The sequence below is a fragment of the Vulpes vulpes genome, chromosome 8, assembly GCF_048418805.1.
Source record: "Vulpes vulpes isolate BD-2025 chromosome 8, VulVul3, whole genome shotgun sequence".
In the NCBI taxonomy this organism is placed as follows: Eukaryota; Metazoa; Chordata; class Mammalia; order Carnivora; family Canidae; genus Vulpes; species Vulpes vulpes.
The window spans coordinates 36,163,677-36,181,337 of NC_132787.1; the positions used below are offsets into that span (position 1 = coordinate 36,163,677).

Consider the following 17,661-nt stretch of genomic DNA (forward strand, 5'->3'; position numbering starts at 1 on the left):
TAAATTTATAAATGAAATCTACAAAATCATTCTAAAGCACCATCAAAATTAGAAGTATTTTTTTTCACCTTTGAAACAGCATTGTTGTGATATCACTCAATCTTTCTTGGTTTACTGGTAGTCTCAGATTTTTATTTTTTCTCACACGAATCTCAAAATTCATAGTGGCCACTTGTGTTAGCCTCCTAACACTAACTTTGTATGGAAATGAGTGGGTAGGTAGCTTTAATTTTTATTTTGAACTATAAAAGAATCTACTGGACCTAATGTTCCTTTCATTGTTATTATATTTACATTATTTTCTCTATAATAACCAGAATATATTTTTAAAAAACAGTTCACATAAGGGTAAAATACTGCTATTTAAGACTTCCAGATTTTAAAAATATAAATTCTCTCATGTATCTACAAAATATCTTGTATTGTTATTTTTTCTATTATAAGCAGATGTGTAAATGGATCTCTCTGACTCCAGAAGTCTGAGATGGCAATTGTATGTCTGTCAATGTATCATTACTGTGCATGATATTCTTAATGGAAATGTTATGAGGTATTAGGTGTGGAAACTGAGAAACAGGGAGGGACTAGACCCCACTAAGGAAGGGTGGAGTATGTTTTAGAATGTTTTGATTATGTTATGACAGAAAACTATTTGGGAAACTTTAGTCACTTCCTAAAAAGAATAATCCCTTTATTTTTAATTTCTCAGAGTATATTGATATTTCAATATTCAGTATTTCTCAGACTACTTTTTTTTGATATTTCATTCCTGCTAAATAATTACCCTATGAGTTGTAAGACTCTCTCATCAAAAAAGAATCAGAATTGTACCTGTCTTTATCATTGTAAATGCAGCCAATATTTCATTGGCAAACTCAGATTTTATTAATCAATTACAAATACTGATCCAAGTCTTCCAGCTGTGTTTCTTTCTACCAAAAGTAGCCTCTACTGAAAAAGAACCATCATCTTTGCAATCTAAATTGGACTACTCACCTACTGAGTTCAATATTAGCAGTAATTTGACCTTAGGCCCTTATGTAACACTGTATGATTCTCCTCAATTTTGCATTTTTCACATGGGAAGTGCCCAATAATATCTGCCTACCTTCCAAAAATTTGAAAATCTACATTGAGAAGCAGATATTTAAAAAAAAAAAAAAAAAAAAAAAAAACAACAACTAGAAAAGTACACAGGGCAATGCATTAGCAATTGCTAACTTGTGCACTTATTATACTTTAGAATACTAATCCATAGAAAGTTGAGGTTTGGCCACAAATGAGTGTTTGAGGCTCAATTAAATTTGGCTCAGGGGTTAAAAATTTTCATTACATCTGATGTTTGTGCTCTGTGACTCTCTATAGAGTCTCTATCTCTATAGAGTTCTGTAGAGTTCTATATAGTACATGGCATTTCCAAAATATCCACAGAATACCTTTTTCAGGTCACTCTTTTATCATTAGCTCCATGATTCTCCATTCCTTCACACTCCTTTATTTTATATTATTTCTTAGGAGGAGAGGGGCCGAGGGAGAGGGAGAGAGAGAATCCTAAGCAGGTTCCACACTAGGTGTGGAGTCAGATGCGGAGCTGGATCTCACAATCCCAAGATCATGACCTAAGCCAAAATCAAGAGTCCGACACTTAACCAATTGAGCCACCCAGGTGCCCCCACAATGCTTTATTATTCATCTTAGGGCCGATTACTAACAAATAAATATATATCATTTATGCATTGAACATCTATCTCTTTTCTGTGATAGCAGGACCTTTGTTCACTGCTGCCACCTCAATGCCCAGAACTATGTTCAACATATAGGACATAATAAGTATTTGACATAAAATGAATGTTTGGTAACTACTGGATATTAACTATATAACTGATCCACAGATTTTAATCTTCAGGTGCAACTCATGGATGGGAAAGGTGTCCCCATGTCAAATGAACTCATCTTCATCACAGCAAATGAAGCTAACTATAATTCCAATGCTACCACTGATGAGCATGGCCTGGTTCAGTTCTCTATCAATACCACCAACATTATGGGTACCTCTCTCACTGTCAGGGTAAGTTTGATAAGAAGTTACCAACAACCTGAAGTAGACTTGGAAATAAGGTTGCAACCTAAAAGCGATGAAATTTCCAAGTAGTATTTAGTCCTATGGAAATGGAAAATAAGTAAATAAATAAATAAATATAATATCATTTAATTTTCAGGGTGGTGGGATTAAATGTGTTTAATTTCTTTTTTAACAGTTGATGTGTTATTTTGAAATAAAAGTAAATTAAAATTTACTTATGAAAAAAGAACACATATTACAGCACTTAGTAAGCCCCCTTTAGCTTGAATATTATTATTGTAAAACTGCAGTTTAACATCCCTAGCATTTAGTTTCAAGTATATATCCTCTATAAATTGTTGTTCTTACTTTATTTTGGTCCTGCTATTCTGATTTTCTTCAGATTTTTGTTATACCCACATAACTTGCTTGGTATAGCATAGAGTTCTCTATTCATCAGTAGAGATGAAGATACACATCTAGAGATATACAGATACACAATATATATTACATAATAACAATGATAAATGAGATAAATGATATATTTTATTGATTACACTTTAAATAGATGGCATGAAAGCCCAAACCTCCTAGTAATTAAAAATTGAGCTTTCTTTCATTTATTCAATCAAGAAATGTCTTGAGTGTTTTCTATGTGCTAGGCAATGTCTTCATCTTGAGAATAAAAATACTATTTTCAAATAATATGTATCATTTACCAATTATCTCTAGAACATATATTAAAATATAAATTAAGTGTTTTACTGACACAAGGATTCATTCATACCACTTGGCAGGTGAGGATGAGGGTAGAGGAAGCCTGAAAGAATAAGGAAAAACTTCCACATAGAGAAAAGTTAAACTACAACTCAAATAGAGCTTATGAACCTTAAGAGTCAGGAACCAAAAAAGCATTAAAAATAATCAACCTAGGGATCCCTGGGTGGCGCAGCGGTTTGGCGCCTGCCTTTGGCCCAGGGCGCGATCCTGGAGACCCGGGATCGAATCCCACATCAGGCTCCCGGTGCATGGAGCCTGCTTCTCCCTCCGCCTGTGTCTCTGCCTCTCTCTCTCTCTCTGTGACTATCATAAATAAATAAAAAAATTAAAAAAAAAATTAAAAAAAAATATAAAAAAAAAATAATAAAAAAAATAAAAATAAAAATAATCAACCTAAGACATCCCAGGAGAGGTCGATTTTACCTAATTCACCAACTCAACTTTTGAACCAAAGCTGTTGACAGCAAGTGTTCTCTGACCTCTACGGTAGCAATATCACATTTATTCATAATACCTATTTGGAACCCATCATAAATAGGCTTCTGAAATGTAGTTCTTCAGTTTCTGGAGAGTATTTAGTCTCCTCAATTAGGTTTTATAGCTCCAGTGTCTCTATCTGCATAGGTAAAGTGGCTTAAAAAATGTTGAACAAATTAAACAGAGCAAAAGATGCTCTGTACACAGAAATTTGCTCTTCAGAAATTTACATACCAACCCAAGGAGCCTCTGCAGTGTTAAGGTCTCACTTGTTACTGTGGAGCAAAAGCTTTCTAGGTACTAGTTAAGGTAGGACAGTGAACTAATGCACCTTTGTAAGACCATTGATTCTCTATGACGTGATCTAGAAAATAATATCATCTTTTAAATTCTTTAGGTCAGACACAAGGATCCTCGTCCCTGTTATGGTTACCAGTGGCTGTCGATAGAACACAAAGAAGCTGATCACACTGCTAATCTTGTATTCTCCCTAAGCAAGAGTTTTGTCCACCTAGAGCCCATGCCTCGTGAACTGCCCTGTGGCCAAACTCAGACAATCCAAGCACATTATATTCTGAATGGACAGGTCCTGCAGGAGCTGAAGGAGCTCGTGTTCTATTATCTGGTGAGAAGGAAGGCCACTCCATTGACTTATCCGTAGACAAAAGCCCTCTGTGGGGCAAGAAATTATGAAGTTCTTTAGACATCACTACTTTGACTTATTACCCATGTTCCTCCTGAAAGTTTGACTTCTCTTAGGGCTAATTATTGCCAGGTGGAACTCAATAAAACAAGCATAACACATGAAGGGCAAGACATGGGGCATGAGATTTCTGTCAGGCAAGTCATATTCCTTTTCCTTTCCTTTTTCGGCAGATAATGGCAAAGGGAGGCATTGTCCGGACTGGGACACATGTGCTGCCTGTGGAACAGGGAGAAAGTGAGTATTTCCACAATTCCACATTTCTGCCCCAACTCCAACATATTCAGTGTTATGTTGCAGAAATACCAGAAATAGTTTCAAATAAAGAGAGATGATTTCCATCTGACTCCAATAAATGAGAAGTTGAAAGGGGAAAGAATTGGTCTTTGTTTGTTTGGGTTTTTTGCCCTTTATCAAATATTTATTTTCTTTTCCTTCAGTGTCTTCTGTTTAGATTACTTAAAATGCTGATGCTGTTGTTTTAGAATCTATGCTTATTCCAAATTTTCAAAATTTTCAAGCCATAAATATTCATGGAGCTTCTTCACACAGGTACCGCCCTCTAAGGAAGTTTCAAAGACTTCTTACAAGAAAACTATCAGTGAGCTAGTCTTTTAATAGTCTTCATAGCAATGAAAAGGCACCATCGTAGATTTACTTACAGAAGCTTAATGCAACTTATAAAACACCTATGTGGGCATCAAAAAACAATTATCAAAGGAGCACAGTACTCCTCTTTAAAAAAATACAAAATTTGGTTCATAGAAAGTTAAATAAAATATAAGGATAAATACAATGTGTTAGTGGGGAATCCCTGGGTGGCTCAGTGGTTTAGCGCTTGCCTTCAGCCCAAGGCATGATCCTGGAGTCCTGGGATCAAGTCCCACATCGGGCTCCTGCATGGAGCCTGCTTCTCCCTCTGCCTGTGTCTCTGCCTCTCTTTCTCTCTGTGTCCCTCATGAATAAATAAATAAATAATCTTTAAAAAATACAATGTGTTAAACTCTTACTCTTATATCACATACCTTCAGGTTCTATTTCCCTTCTCTAGTGTGAAATCTAGATCAAATAGTAGCCAAGTGGATGTCTCCATACCCTCAGATAGCATCAGAACTTTATATAGATGAGCTAAAGTTGAAAATTGGTGTGAAACCATTATATGATTTGTAAGAGAAGAAAGCCCTTCAATAAAGTTTTTTCTAAAGCTAGAATTCTGGGGGCACTTGGGTGGCTCAATGGTTGAGCATCTGCTTTTGGTTCAGGTTGTGATCCTGGGGTCCTGGAATCAAGTCCCACATCAGGCTCCCTGCAGGGAGCCTGCTTTGCCCTCCACCTCTCTCTCTGTGCCCCTCATGAATAAATAAAATCCTTTTTAAAAATAAAGCCAGAATTCTTAGTGGTGTAGAATTCTTAGAGGTAAACATTTATTTATTACATCTACATTTTCTTATACCTGTTATACCAATTAGTAGAAACAGTCCTTAAGCAGACCAGGCTCCTAAAAGTGGCTCTGTGCAACAGGGAAATTTCATGTCAGTCCTGGGGAGTTGTCTAACCCATAATCACTTCCTCATTCTCTCTGTGCTCCAGTGAAAGGCCATTTTTCCATGTCAGTCCCCGTGGAGTCAGACATTGCTCCCGTTGCTCGATTACTCATCTATGCCATTTTACCTGATGGGGAAGTAGTTGGGGATTCTGCAAAATATAAGGTTGAAAACTGTCTAGCCAACAAGGTAGGTTTTTTTATCATAAAATTTTCAACATTTAAAACTAAAAGTTGCTATTACTATCAATTATTTTCTGTATGTGAACACTGGGGCCAGAGGGGTTAAATGAATTTTCCAGAAATTTTCAGCAAGGTAATGGCAGAGTCCCACTAAGAAGCCATATCATAAAAAAAAAAAAAAGAAGCCCTATCATTTGACTCCTAGTTCAAAATTCCCATACATTGTCTCTTACTATATGATACAGTTCAGAGTACCTTGCTCCCCCACTATGAAATGTTGGAAAACCTGTAAGCAAGTTTTTAAGACTACTAAAGAGCCCAAAGAAAAATGAAAGAGCATCTAGAACCATTTACATTCCACCTGTACTTGATAAACACCTTCCCATGTGCCAAAGGTAAAAAAAAAAAAAAGGCATCTCAAATGTAATAACTTATAAGAATAATTAGATATCATTATAATGGTTCAACTACTTCTTGAGAATCAGAGTGAAGTGTAGGGGACAAAAAGCCTCAAGGCTCACATAGCGCCAACCACCACCAAGTCAAACAAAGTGAATATGCATTGAATGTGAGGAACACTCAGGAAATGCTTGTGAATGCACAGTTAAATCAGGACTTTTGTTTTTTCTACCACCATCCCCAATTCCACAGGTGGACTTGAGCTTCCGGCCAACACAAAGTCTCCCGGCCTCACAAGCCCACCTGCAAATTTCAGCATCTCCTCAGTCCCTGTGTGCGCTCCGAGCTGTGGACCAAAGTGTGCTGCTTGCTAAGCCAGAAGCTGAGCTGTCCGCTGCCTCGGTGAGTTCCCCGCAGCTCCCCTGAGTTAGGAGAGGCTGCACCAAGAGCTCAGAACGAGGAGAAATGCTTACCTGAGTAAGATACGATCTATTAAAATTATCTTTCTCTAGTTTAGAGATTTGATCTCCTTCATGGGCACTTTTTTGATGAGAAATATATTACATTTGAATATAAGATTTATATGTATTTACATAATTTATATGCCTATACACATATATATGTATATGTGTGTTTATATATGAATATCAATCAATCATGCACCATTCAAAGCCCCTGAAATCCTTGAGCTCTAGAAATTAGTAATAGGTATTTTCAAACTAGTTGCAATATTTGAAAAAGCCTAACAAAAGTGGTGCACTTACCTGCACTAAAACGGATATGAAATATCAAATTTCTGTTTTTATAAGAATTATATCAAACACCGTATGTCCCAAGATGAAAACAATTTCTGAAAGAAGATATACATTGTCTGATGAATAAAAATTTGGAAAAATGAATTATGATATCATAAATTATATTGATGAGTGAAATCTGTTAAAAGGTTGGGTGAGTAGAAGAGATAGCACAAGCATATGCTCAAGTGGAATGAGGAGAAACAACAACACATGCTAATAACAGTTTGCATGTATCTTCAAATTTTTAATATGCAGCCAACTGAAATAACCTCTTACTTACAGGATTTATTTTTTTCAGTCTCAAAATTTTACAAAGGGAAATTTATATTTTACTCCCTAAAAAAGGAAGTTATAAGAAAATACTTTTAACTTTTTGGTCCTTCCAAATGGAATTTAATTGAAAATATTAGAATTCTTCTCAAGAGGGACACCTGGGTGGCTCAGTGGTTGAGCATCTGCCTTTGGTTCAGGATATGATCCCAGGATCCTGGGATCTAGTCCCACATCAGACTCCCCACAGAGGGCCTACTTCCCCCTCTGCCTATGTCTCTGCCTCTCTCTCTCTGTATCTCTCATGAATAAATAAATAAAATCTTTTTTTAAAAAAAGAATTCTTCTAAAAAATACAATTCAATAGTGGGAACAAAAGGGATACATGGAAAAATAACATTTTATGTTTATACAACATAATTTGGTAGTTCTCAGGGAGGTTCTAAATTATAAGGATAGATAAGATAGACTGTCTTATTCATTTGTCAATAAAAAAGCAGAAGCTTTCAGGTAATTAGTAGTAGGCCTGGGGTAGAAGACTAGCCCAATCCACCCAAGTCTTGAGAGTATTTTACTAATGAAACACTTTGCTCTCAGTAACATAAGTCATCCATTCAACACATTTTTAGTGCCTGCTGTGCTCTAGGTGTGCCCACTGTTTGTTGAACTGCTGGGGATCTAGCAGTGAACTACTCAAAAGACAAAAAGCCATGCTCTCATGGAACTTATATTTCCATAGATGGGATAAACAATAATACATAATATGCTTTGGAGAAAAAACATACAGGGGAGATAGAGAATAGTAAGAAGGAACTACTTTTGAGAAAAAGCATTTAATTTCATTATACTACTTACTTGGTCAAGCAGTTTTGAATTTCTCTGAATATAATTTCTCTGTGCTCTATCAGCATTTTTACATCTGTCTTACTCTTCCCCTTCAAATTAATTTGAAAGCATCATTTTGCTCTATTTTATGTACTGGGTGAAGCTCTGGAGCATTTTGTTCGCATGAATAATACCTAAGAAAATACTGTCCTGTCCTATATAGAGGATATATACTTATTGATGTGCCAATTTAGAACAAGTATTCAATAACTCTGGTACACACTGGGTCAGCTGCTAACCACAAGGAGAGACAAAACTATCATTGTATTCTATCATCCTAAAGTTTTATACCATGTCTTAACTATAGCAGACATCAACTTATCTCAAGAGAGTTTTAGTTTTAGTCTAGTGTTTGCCTCTGAACTGTGTAACAAACTATCATGATGCTTGGGTACAAAGATGGGAATGTTTTAATTGTCTTTTCCCTCTAAAACTGTTCAAAAGAAATAGGTTCAAAATCATCTCTATAGGAGCACCTGGGTGGCTCAGTGGTTGAGCATCTACCTTGGCTCAGGTCATGATCCCAGGGTCCTGGGATGGAGTCCCATATGAGGCTCCCTACAGGGAGCCTTCTTCTCCTTCTGCCTATGTCTCCACCTCTCTCTATGTGTCTCTCATGAATGAATAAGAGAAATCTTAAAAAAAAATCATCTCTATAAATTACTGAAGCGATAATGGTGCTCAGACAAAGACTGGTTGTGATTATTTTTTTCTTTTCTCTTTGCCCTTAAGAAGAATAAGCCACAAATAAATTTGTCTTTTTGTCATTTGCATTTGTACAGGTTTATAACCTGCTACCAGTGAAGGACCTCAGCGGTTTCCCTGGGAGCTTAAATCAACAGGAGGAAGATGATAGAGACTGTGTCCATCACCATAATATCTATATCAATGGAGTCAAGTATTCCCCTGTATCAAATACAAATGAAAAAGATATGTATAGCTTCCTAAAGGTAAACTCCTTATATTAGAGATGGTCCATTCTAAACATTTACAAATATTATATATAAAAAAGTATTTGTTGTAATGCCTTCATGCCATAATTGAGAGTAATGGGACATAGAGAGGTCAAGTGACTTCAAGGTCACTAATAGTAGCAGATCTACTAATAGCAACACAGCCAAGGCTAGAACTTTTTGGACTATTAAGGTTTTTTTTTTAATTTTTCCTGAAATTCATTGCCTTGTGTCATTTATAAATATCACATATATAAAATATTACTGTTAAAAGAGTCTTAACATCAGAATAAAATTACCTCCACAAGTATACCAATATCACTTCTACAGATATGAACATTAAAAGTTCCACATTAAGCTAATTGGATTGTGAAATTCAATGAAGTCTGTGCTTATATAGATTTTATAATAATTATGTACTGATTAGGTAATAATTTCCTTTGCAGGATATGGGCTTAAAGGTATTCACCAACACAAAGATTCATAAACCCAAAGTATGTGAACAGCCTGAACACAAGATGGCGCACTCATCTCGAAGACTATTTGCTTCTCCAGGTAAAAAACTAATAAAAGTTAATATACTGAATCAAATAAAAGAACTTTTTAAAAGATAAAATGTGATAAAATTAACAAAAACGGCCCTGTGATTCAGATATAGTAAGGTTCTTTCTCAAGATCATAAAGCAATACAAACCCCAAAACTCTGATTGTGTCAATAAGCAACACTGAAAAGAATAAAAGGCCAGCTATGGAAAATTTTCTGAGAAGTATAGTAATGTTGTGTGTCAACTGCATTTCCCATTTAAAAAAGGAGGGCGGTGCCTGGGTTTAGTCTGTCAGGCATTTGCCTTTGGCACAGGTCATGACCCTGGGGTCCTGGGATCGAACCCCGAGTCAGGCCCCCTGATCAGTGGGGAGTCTGCTTCTCCCTCTCCCTTTGATCCTCTCCCTGCTCATGCTCTCTCTCTCTCTCTCTCTCTCTCTCAAATAAATAAAAATCTTTTTTAAAAAAGAGAGAGATGCAGTATAAAAGAAAGGATTAATTCTGATTGAGCAACCAGGAAAGTCATTCATAATGAATCTGCCTCTGGTAAATGGAGATGTATCACTATGCAAGATTGAGAAGGAAAGATCATGTCCAGGCAGAGGATCAATATAAACCAAAACAGAAATGTTCACAAGTTGGGACTACATTCTCACCAGTTAGGTAAGGAAACTCTTTAACATCCCCAAATTATCAGCCAATATTCATGTCAAAGTCACATCCATTTGTCAGTGAAATGGCTGCTTTACTGGTGAATCAGATTGTAACCAAACATTATTTCTAGTCTGATATTGTCAAATCATGGTGGAATATAGATTGAGTACAAACTAAAATTTGTCAAATATCAGGAAAACATTCAATGAAAATGAACTGATGATGTGGAATTTAAATATTATTATATATATTTTATTATGTATAAATTAAAGTCTGTCACCTTTAGAGTAGAATTTATAGAAAACTTGTGTATATACAAGTATATATATATATATATATGCACAAATTTTTTTCAGAGAGCCGGCTATTGAATATTTACTGGCATGCCATTAACAGAAGGTAAATAGGCAAGAGAACCTGACTGACCTTTTGGCACATTGTGGAAATAATGAATTTTTTTATCCTTGATCCTTCACTCCTTTAACTTTCTGAGACCCATTGTCATCATGTCCGAATATGGTGTTTCTTTGATCTCACAGAGGAACACACCAAATGGACACTGACTCCTGCCCTCCTCCCAACCCACGTCCTATCTCTCTTCTCTTGAGATAATGCACAGTAACCGCAGAGGATTCCTTTTCTACTCCCCAGGCAATCCCAACTCTTCCTGCCTCTAGGTGTCTGCTCTCTGCTTGTGATTCTCTTCCCACAGCTCACTTAGAACTTAACTGAAGAATACAGAATTCACCTAAAATATCACCTCCTCAAAGAAGCTTTGCCTGAACACCGAAGCATCCTCTCCGGGTTCCTGTCTATTCCATTACCCTGTCTATATATTTTGTAAAATCTATTACAATCTCTTTATCTTTATATTCATTATTTCTGTCTCCTCTCTTACCCACCACAGTAATATCTGAATTGCAAAGAGCCCATGAGCTTACAGACATGGTCCATGTTTCCGAGCCTCTCACCGAAACTGTGCGAAAGTACTTCCCTGAGACGTGGATCTGGGATTTGGTGGTGGTAGAGTAAGCAACTTTCTTTATATGTAAAACGCAACAATACAGACTTCTCACCATTTTCCATTTTTAGCTAATTTTTCAATATCCAAGTATTTCTTTTAGATATATTGCTGTTTTCAGGAGGGGTTTAACATAAACACTTCTGCTATGAGAGTCTCACTATTCTATTTATATCAGAGCTAAGAAATTTTGTATACATTTAATCCTAAGACTTCCAGAAAATGGGAATAAAGACTACATATGACCAGTCACTACACAGACTAACACCTATAAGAGATCCTTCCCTGGCCAACAATTTTGAGTTAAATACAGAATCAGTCAGGCCAACTACACACTGTAGTAGTAGAATTAAAGCTTAAAAGTCTGCTCTCATTGGAAAAGTATTTCAAAGAGCAAAATTTAAGAGTAATCTCAGATTACATATTTAGTTCATAATGATATTGTCTACAATAGATAATGCTATAATTATATGTCAAAACAGGATTTCGATACTAACTAGAATTGAAAACAGAATTGGAAGGAAAGGACTCCTTCTATTTTCCAACTTTAAGCCTTGGTTATACTCTCCTTCATTGCTTTTTCTACTAAGTGCATTTAAGTCATGACAATAGAATTATTTATAGGGATTCTCTTCCTGGAAAGGATTTATTTAACTGTTTATGTTCTATTCTTCGCATCTCTTTCCTCCCCAGCTCATCAGGGGTGGCTGAAGTGGAAGTGACAGTCCCTGATACCATCACGGAGTGGAAGGCAGGGGCGCTCTGTCTGTCCAACGACACTGGACTTGGTCTCTCTCTTCCCACCTCCCTCCAAGCCTTCCAGCCCTTCTTTGTGGAGCTCACAATGCCCTACTCTGTGATCCGTGGAGAAGCCTTCAACCTGAAGGCCACAGTCCTCAACTACCTTTCCAAATGCATCCGGGTAAATACCTCTTTGTCGTACATTGAACACAAAGTGTAACAGCCAAGTAAATTTAAAATTGCATTTTTTGAAATACAAGTGTAAGATGTGCTCACCTGAGAAGTAATACTCTCAAAGATATTCATATGGTATAGAAGCTATGGTTGATAATATTTCCATATACTTGCAACTTAAAACAAACTTCTGACCCTTACCCCAACCCCATAAGGTTAGGAAGCTTATGCGATGAAGATTTCTGACACAGTGATAAAAAATCAGCGCACTTCATTCTCATGTCTTAGATCCCCCAAGCTTTTGAAAAACTTCTACATTTCAGATATTTAACTTTCATATATCATATAGCATTAATTATAGTAAGCCTTACTTTAAAAGTTATGTGTAAGTATTTGATCTCCACCGAAACTATAACCATTTGTAAATCTTATATACTCTCCTGGGAGACCTGAGGGAATGGTCAAGATCCCAGGCCAGAGAAGTACAGCCCTCACAGGCAACATGCCATCATGACTTTTCCTCATCTCCTGTCTCACCCCATGAAAGAGTGGTTATCCAAAAATACAAAGATTTTGATGTCAGATCCACTGTAAGGTAGTCGCTCTCCATTTGAATCATCTGAAGTATTAGGCAACCTAAAATCTAATCAATCCCCCAATATACATTATTTCAAACCATTCTCCCTTTGGTCACCTTCTCCCTGTGATCTGTCTCTGTCTCACATGTGGTTTCAGGTTAGTGTGCAACTAGACCCAAATCCTGCATTCCTAGTACAGGAGAAGGAACAAGAGTCTCATTGCATCTGTGGGAATGGCCGGCAAACCGTGTCCTGGGCAGTAACGCCAAAGGCTTTAGGTAAGGGACAGTCTCCTAGGGACAATTCTTTACTCAAGGATTATATATATCAGGGCAGGTCGGTGGCTCAGTGGTTTAACGCCGCCTACAGCCCAGGGTGTGATCCTGGAGACCCGGGATCAAGTCCCACGTCGGGCTCCCTGCATGGAGCCTGCTTCTCCCTCTGCCTGTGTCTCTGCCTCTGTGTCTCTCATGCATAAGTAAATAAAATCTTTAAAAAAAAAAAAAAAGGATTGTATATTTCAGTAGAATCCTTATATCTAGTGCTAATTCCCTGAGACAAAGACACACACACACACCATGGTAGAGTATTTTGTCCTTTGTCTTTTATTCTAGGATGTCTAGACTACCCTCACTTCCTTTACCTCCATCTATCGCCACCTTGGATTTCTAGGATCACTAGCCTCTAGTTGATGCTCCTCCCATTCCTGTTCCTCTGGTTTTATAAAACAAAAAGAAGTTACAAAGCATTGAACACTTACAAATCTTGAGGTTTGGAGACATGGAGAAAGGAGATAGTGCTCATCTATACTGACCATTTTTTAGGAAATGTGAATTTCACCGTGAGTGCAGAGGCACTGGAGTCACAAGAGCTATGTGGGACTGAGGTGACAGTGGTCCCTGAATATGGAAAGAAAGACACCATCATTAAATCCCTGCTGGTTGAAGTAAGTAAGCCTACCCATTTGATAGATCATGGTGAGCCAATAAAAACAACGGTGAGTCAAGGTTCCAAGTTTTAGGTAAGGGCTAAATAATCACAGAATTTTTCACAATATTTTCTTTTTTTTTTTTTTTTACTTTTTTTTTCACAATATTTTCTCCTCTCTCTTTCTCTATCTGTTATCTCTTTCTCCATCTTTCTCTCTTGATATTTACGTAATTTTTCCTCACTTTCTCATCTATCAACCTGTCTCCTTCATATTGCTTATACTTACAGATTTGTTTATGTAATGCATTTGGAAGTCAGCTCCAATTCTTCTCTTCACTATTAAGAAATTTTGGTTCTGCTATCAATATACCATGTCTGTTCTCATCTCTGCCTTTTCCTTCTTTCCCTAAAGCCTGAAGGACTAGAGATGGAAACAACATTCAACTCCCTGCTCTGTGCATCAGGTAAGAGTCATTCATCTCAATTAAAATAGTATTGTCTAAAGTTTCTGTAACATTTTAAGTTCAAAGAATTTTGTATCTTATTCCCACACTTCCCTATGACTTAAGACCCAAAGAACCATCAAACCATTTGATAAACAAGGCACCTGGTTCTTAGAGAAGCCACATAATTTGATCAAGAGACTATCCCTAGCCCATGCTTCTGAGTCTTTATCAATTATAGCACCTGTGCAAACACCCAAATATCTTTCTGACCAGTATATGATGTGGCTATGTAGAAAGTAAGTAGAATCAATGAATATTGCCAAAGGGAATGTTTCCTTGAATATTTAGTATTACAATATATGAGTAGCTGAATTCAAACCACCCCAACATTCAGTTTTGCATAGCTAACAGCATTTGATAACAGGACCATGCTATGTCCTGAAGAAAGAATTGTCCTAGTCTGTACTATTATTGTAGTATCAATATTTGTTTGATTCTACCTTGTACCTCATGCTCTATCAGTCATTTGAGAAGAGACTAAAGAAATTCACAGCAGAAGATATAACTTTATCTTGATGGAGAATTTTCTAGTCTAAACAAAAACACAGAAGCTTACTACACTAAGAAAGTTAACAACACACACACACAAATAAAATTAAATAATAAATACTTAACAACACAATGTATTCTCAACTCAAACAATGTCAAATCAACATCATACATGCGTTGCCTTTCTGTCTACCTCCTAATTTATGTTTATTATGCTTATTGTACTGTCAAGATTTCAAATATATAAAATGTGTTCTAAAACCTTAATTGCCTGGTTGTTTAGCCTTATTTCAACATTCGAGTGAATTTACCACCAAATCCTTTTATCATGGCTTCTCTTCCATTCCTAAGTTCTTCATTTTGATTTATTTTGATTTATTTCTTATGTATCTAGAGCATTTAATCATTAAGTAGTTCTATTAAAATTAATTTAATTGCCCATGTACTACAAAAATACATTCTCCTTTGCAAAACAAAACAAAACTTCACACTAATGGCAATCTTTTTCTTTTTTTTTTTTTTTGGCAATATTTTTCAATACTTGAATGATCATCCATATATGTTTAGAAATAATATGCACAGGTGAATTTGTTTATATACATGTGATTTATGTAAATGTTATAAGTTTCATTCTATAACGTCTATAACTAAGTAACATTTTAGAACTTGCTACTTGGCAACCTGACTTAGAAATCTAACCATGTTAAATTACAGAACTAGGTAATCCCTTTAAGTCCCTTTTTATGCCATACTACCAATATATTACAGTTCTGATTGTTTTTTTCGGCTATTCCTCTATTTTTTTAAGTATTTGCCAGACTGAATGATTGAATACCTCCTTATCTACAGATGCAAGTATATTTAAGGTAGATACCAAATGTGAAATTCATAATTAAGAGGGGACATGTATATTAAGTTTTAATAAACCTTTAAAGACCTTTTTTATTACCTAATACGTTAATATTCCCACCTTTATATTTCCCTGCATCATCCTCATCATCTTTAACCATCAAAGTTTTAAATTTTCCTTGAAAAATTTGGATGAAAAATATACTGTTTTTTCAAACTAATCACAAGTGAGGATGAGCTTATTTTTACTATTTATGAACATCGTCATATTCTTTGACCATTCAGGTTTTAGTGGTTTGTCTTTTTTCTGATTCATCTGTATGACACTGATTCTTTATCTACTGAATAAGTTGTAATTTTTTTTCACTTGGTGATTTGTCTTTTACCTCTGTGGCATCTGTTTTCTTACAAAAGTTTTTTTGAGGTAATGTAAGAGAGTTTTTTAACATACAAATAATATATGAGTAATTTTATTATGTATTTAATTGTGTGGTTAAATTGAAATACACATTGCATATATTAACATAATAACATAATGCATACAATTTGATGAGTTTGGAAATAAGTGTACATCTAAGACTCTTTCCATAATCCATACTATAAACCTATCCATCACCTCCAAAAGTTTCCTCTTACTCTCTTTATTATCATATTTTTATTGTGTGATGAGACGACTTAATATGAAATCTATCCTATTGGCAAGTGCTTAGGTTACAATATGGTTAATAGTAGGCACTGTTCTGGAATGCAAGCTGGTGCAGTGACTCTGGAAAACAGTATAGAAGTTCATCAAAAAATTAAAAGTAGAGATAACCTATGACCCAGCAATTGCACTACTGGGTATTTACTCAAAAGATACAAATGTAGCAATCCAAAGGGACACCTGCACCCCACTGTTTATAGTAACAATGTCCACAATAGCCAAACAATAGAAAGAGCCCAGATGTCCTCGACAGATAAATGGATAAAGAAAATGTGGTGTATATACATATGAATATTACTCAGCCATCAGAAATATAAAATCTTAACCATTTTGCAACAGCATGGGTGGAACTAGAGGATATTATGCTAAGAGAAATAATCAGAGAAAGACAATTATCATATCATTTCACTTGTGTGGAATTTAAGAAACAAAACAGAGGGGACACCTGACTGGCTCAGTCAATTAAGCATCTGCCTTTGGTTCAGGTGTCCTGGGATGAAGCCCCATTTGGGGCTCCCTGCTCAGTGGGGAGCCTGATTCTCCCTCTCCCTTTGCTGCTCCTTCTGCTTGTGCCTGCTCTTTCTCTCTTAAAAAAAAATTTTTTAATCTTAAAAAAAAAAACAAAAAAAACACAGGATCATAGGGGAAGGGAGGGAAAAATAAAATGAGATGAAATCAGAGAGGGAGACAAACCATAAGAGACTCTTAACTATGGGAAACAAACTGAGGGTTGCTGGAAGGGAGAGGGTTGGGGGATGGGATAGCTGAGTGACAGGCATTAAAGAGGGCACGTGATGTACTGAGCACTGGGTGTTATATACAACTGATGAATCACTGAACTCTGCCTCTGAAACTAAATATATAATATATGTTAGTTAATTGAATTATAATTAAGTCAATAGTAGGCATTGTTCTATAAAAGAGATCTCTACAACATAATCCTCCGACATAATCGAAATTTTGTACCCTCTGGCAAAAATATCAATATTAATTTCATGAGCAAGGGGATGCAGCATGAAAATACTACATTTTTCTTTCATTGTCCTGAAATTTACCAATACTAAAATAACAGTAAATGTTTGCCTATTAGCAGCAATTTTTTTTATTTTCAGTAAGTCATACACTGTTCATCTTCACCCCCACTCCATGTCTAGGGCTTCCATAGAAATACTACCTTCATAGCTGGTGAAATTTGATGGCAGTAAGGCAGAGCATTATTATAAAATTCAGGAAATTTCAGAGATTTTTCCTTTGCCTATGTATACATTAGAAGTTTTTTCATAAAACTTTTGATTAAGGAGGTTAGGGATAGACACTAAACAGATCACCTTACATCTCCTGCCAGTCACAGGATGACTACAGCAGAGTCAACCTCGTGGGCACTTTGTAGCCTTATGGAATGCACTCTACATGCAGGGGA

General features: G+C 36.1%; 1 protein-coding gene across 1 annotated transcript in view; it reads left to right on the forward strand.

Moving 5' to 3' along the window:
* Positions 1-17,661, forward strand: part of LOC112917296 (alpha-2-macroglobulin-like) — a 41,724-nt gene that overhangs the window by 10,755 nt on the left and 13,308 nt on the right. Inside the window, exons 11-22 of the mRNA XM_025995236.2 lie at positions 1,907-2,068; positions 3,717-3,944; positions 4,196-4,259; positions 5,613-5,755; positions 6,400-6,549; positions 8,882-9,049; positions 9,499-9,607; positions 11,158-11,278; positions 11,965-12,193; positions 12,922-13,042; positions 13,589-13,710; positions 14,107-14,158. Coding sequence (XP_025851021.2) covers positions 1,907-2,068; positions 3,717-3,944; positions 4,196-4,259; positions 5,613-5,755; positions 6,400-6,549; positions 8,882-9,049; positions 9,499-9,607; positions 11,158-11,278; positions 11,965-12,193; positions 12,922-13,042; positions 13,589-13,710; positions 14,107-14,158 — 1,669 coding nt within the window. The remainder of the gene's footprint in view (positions 1-1,906; positions 2,069-3,716; positions 3,945-4,195; positions 4,260-5,612; positions 5,756-6,399; positions 6,550-8,881; positions 9,050-9,498; positions 9,608-11,157; positions 11,279-11,964; positions 12,194-12,921; positions 13,043-13,588; positions 13,711-14,106; positions 14,159-17,661) is intronic.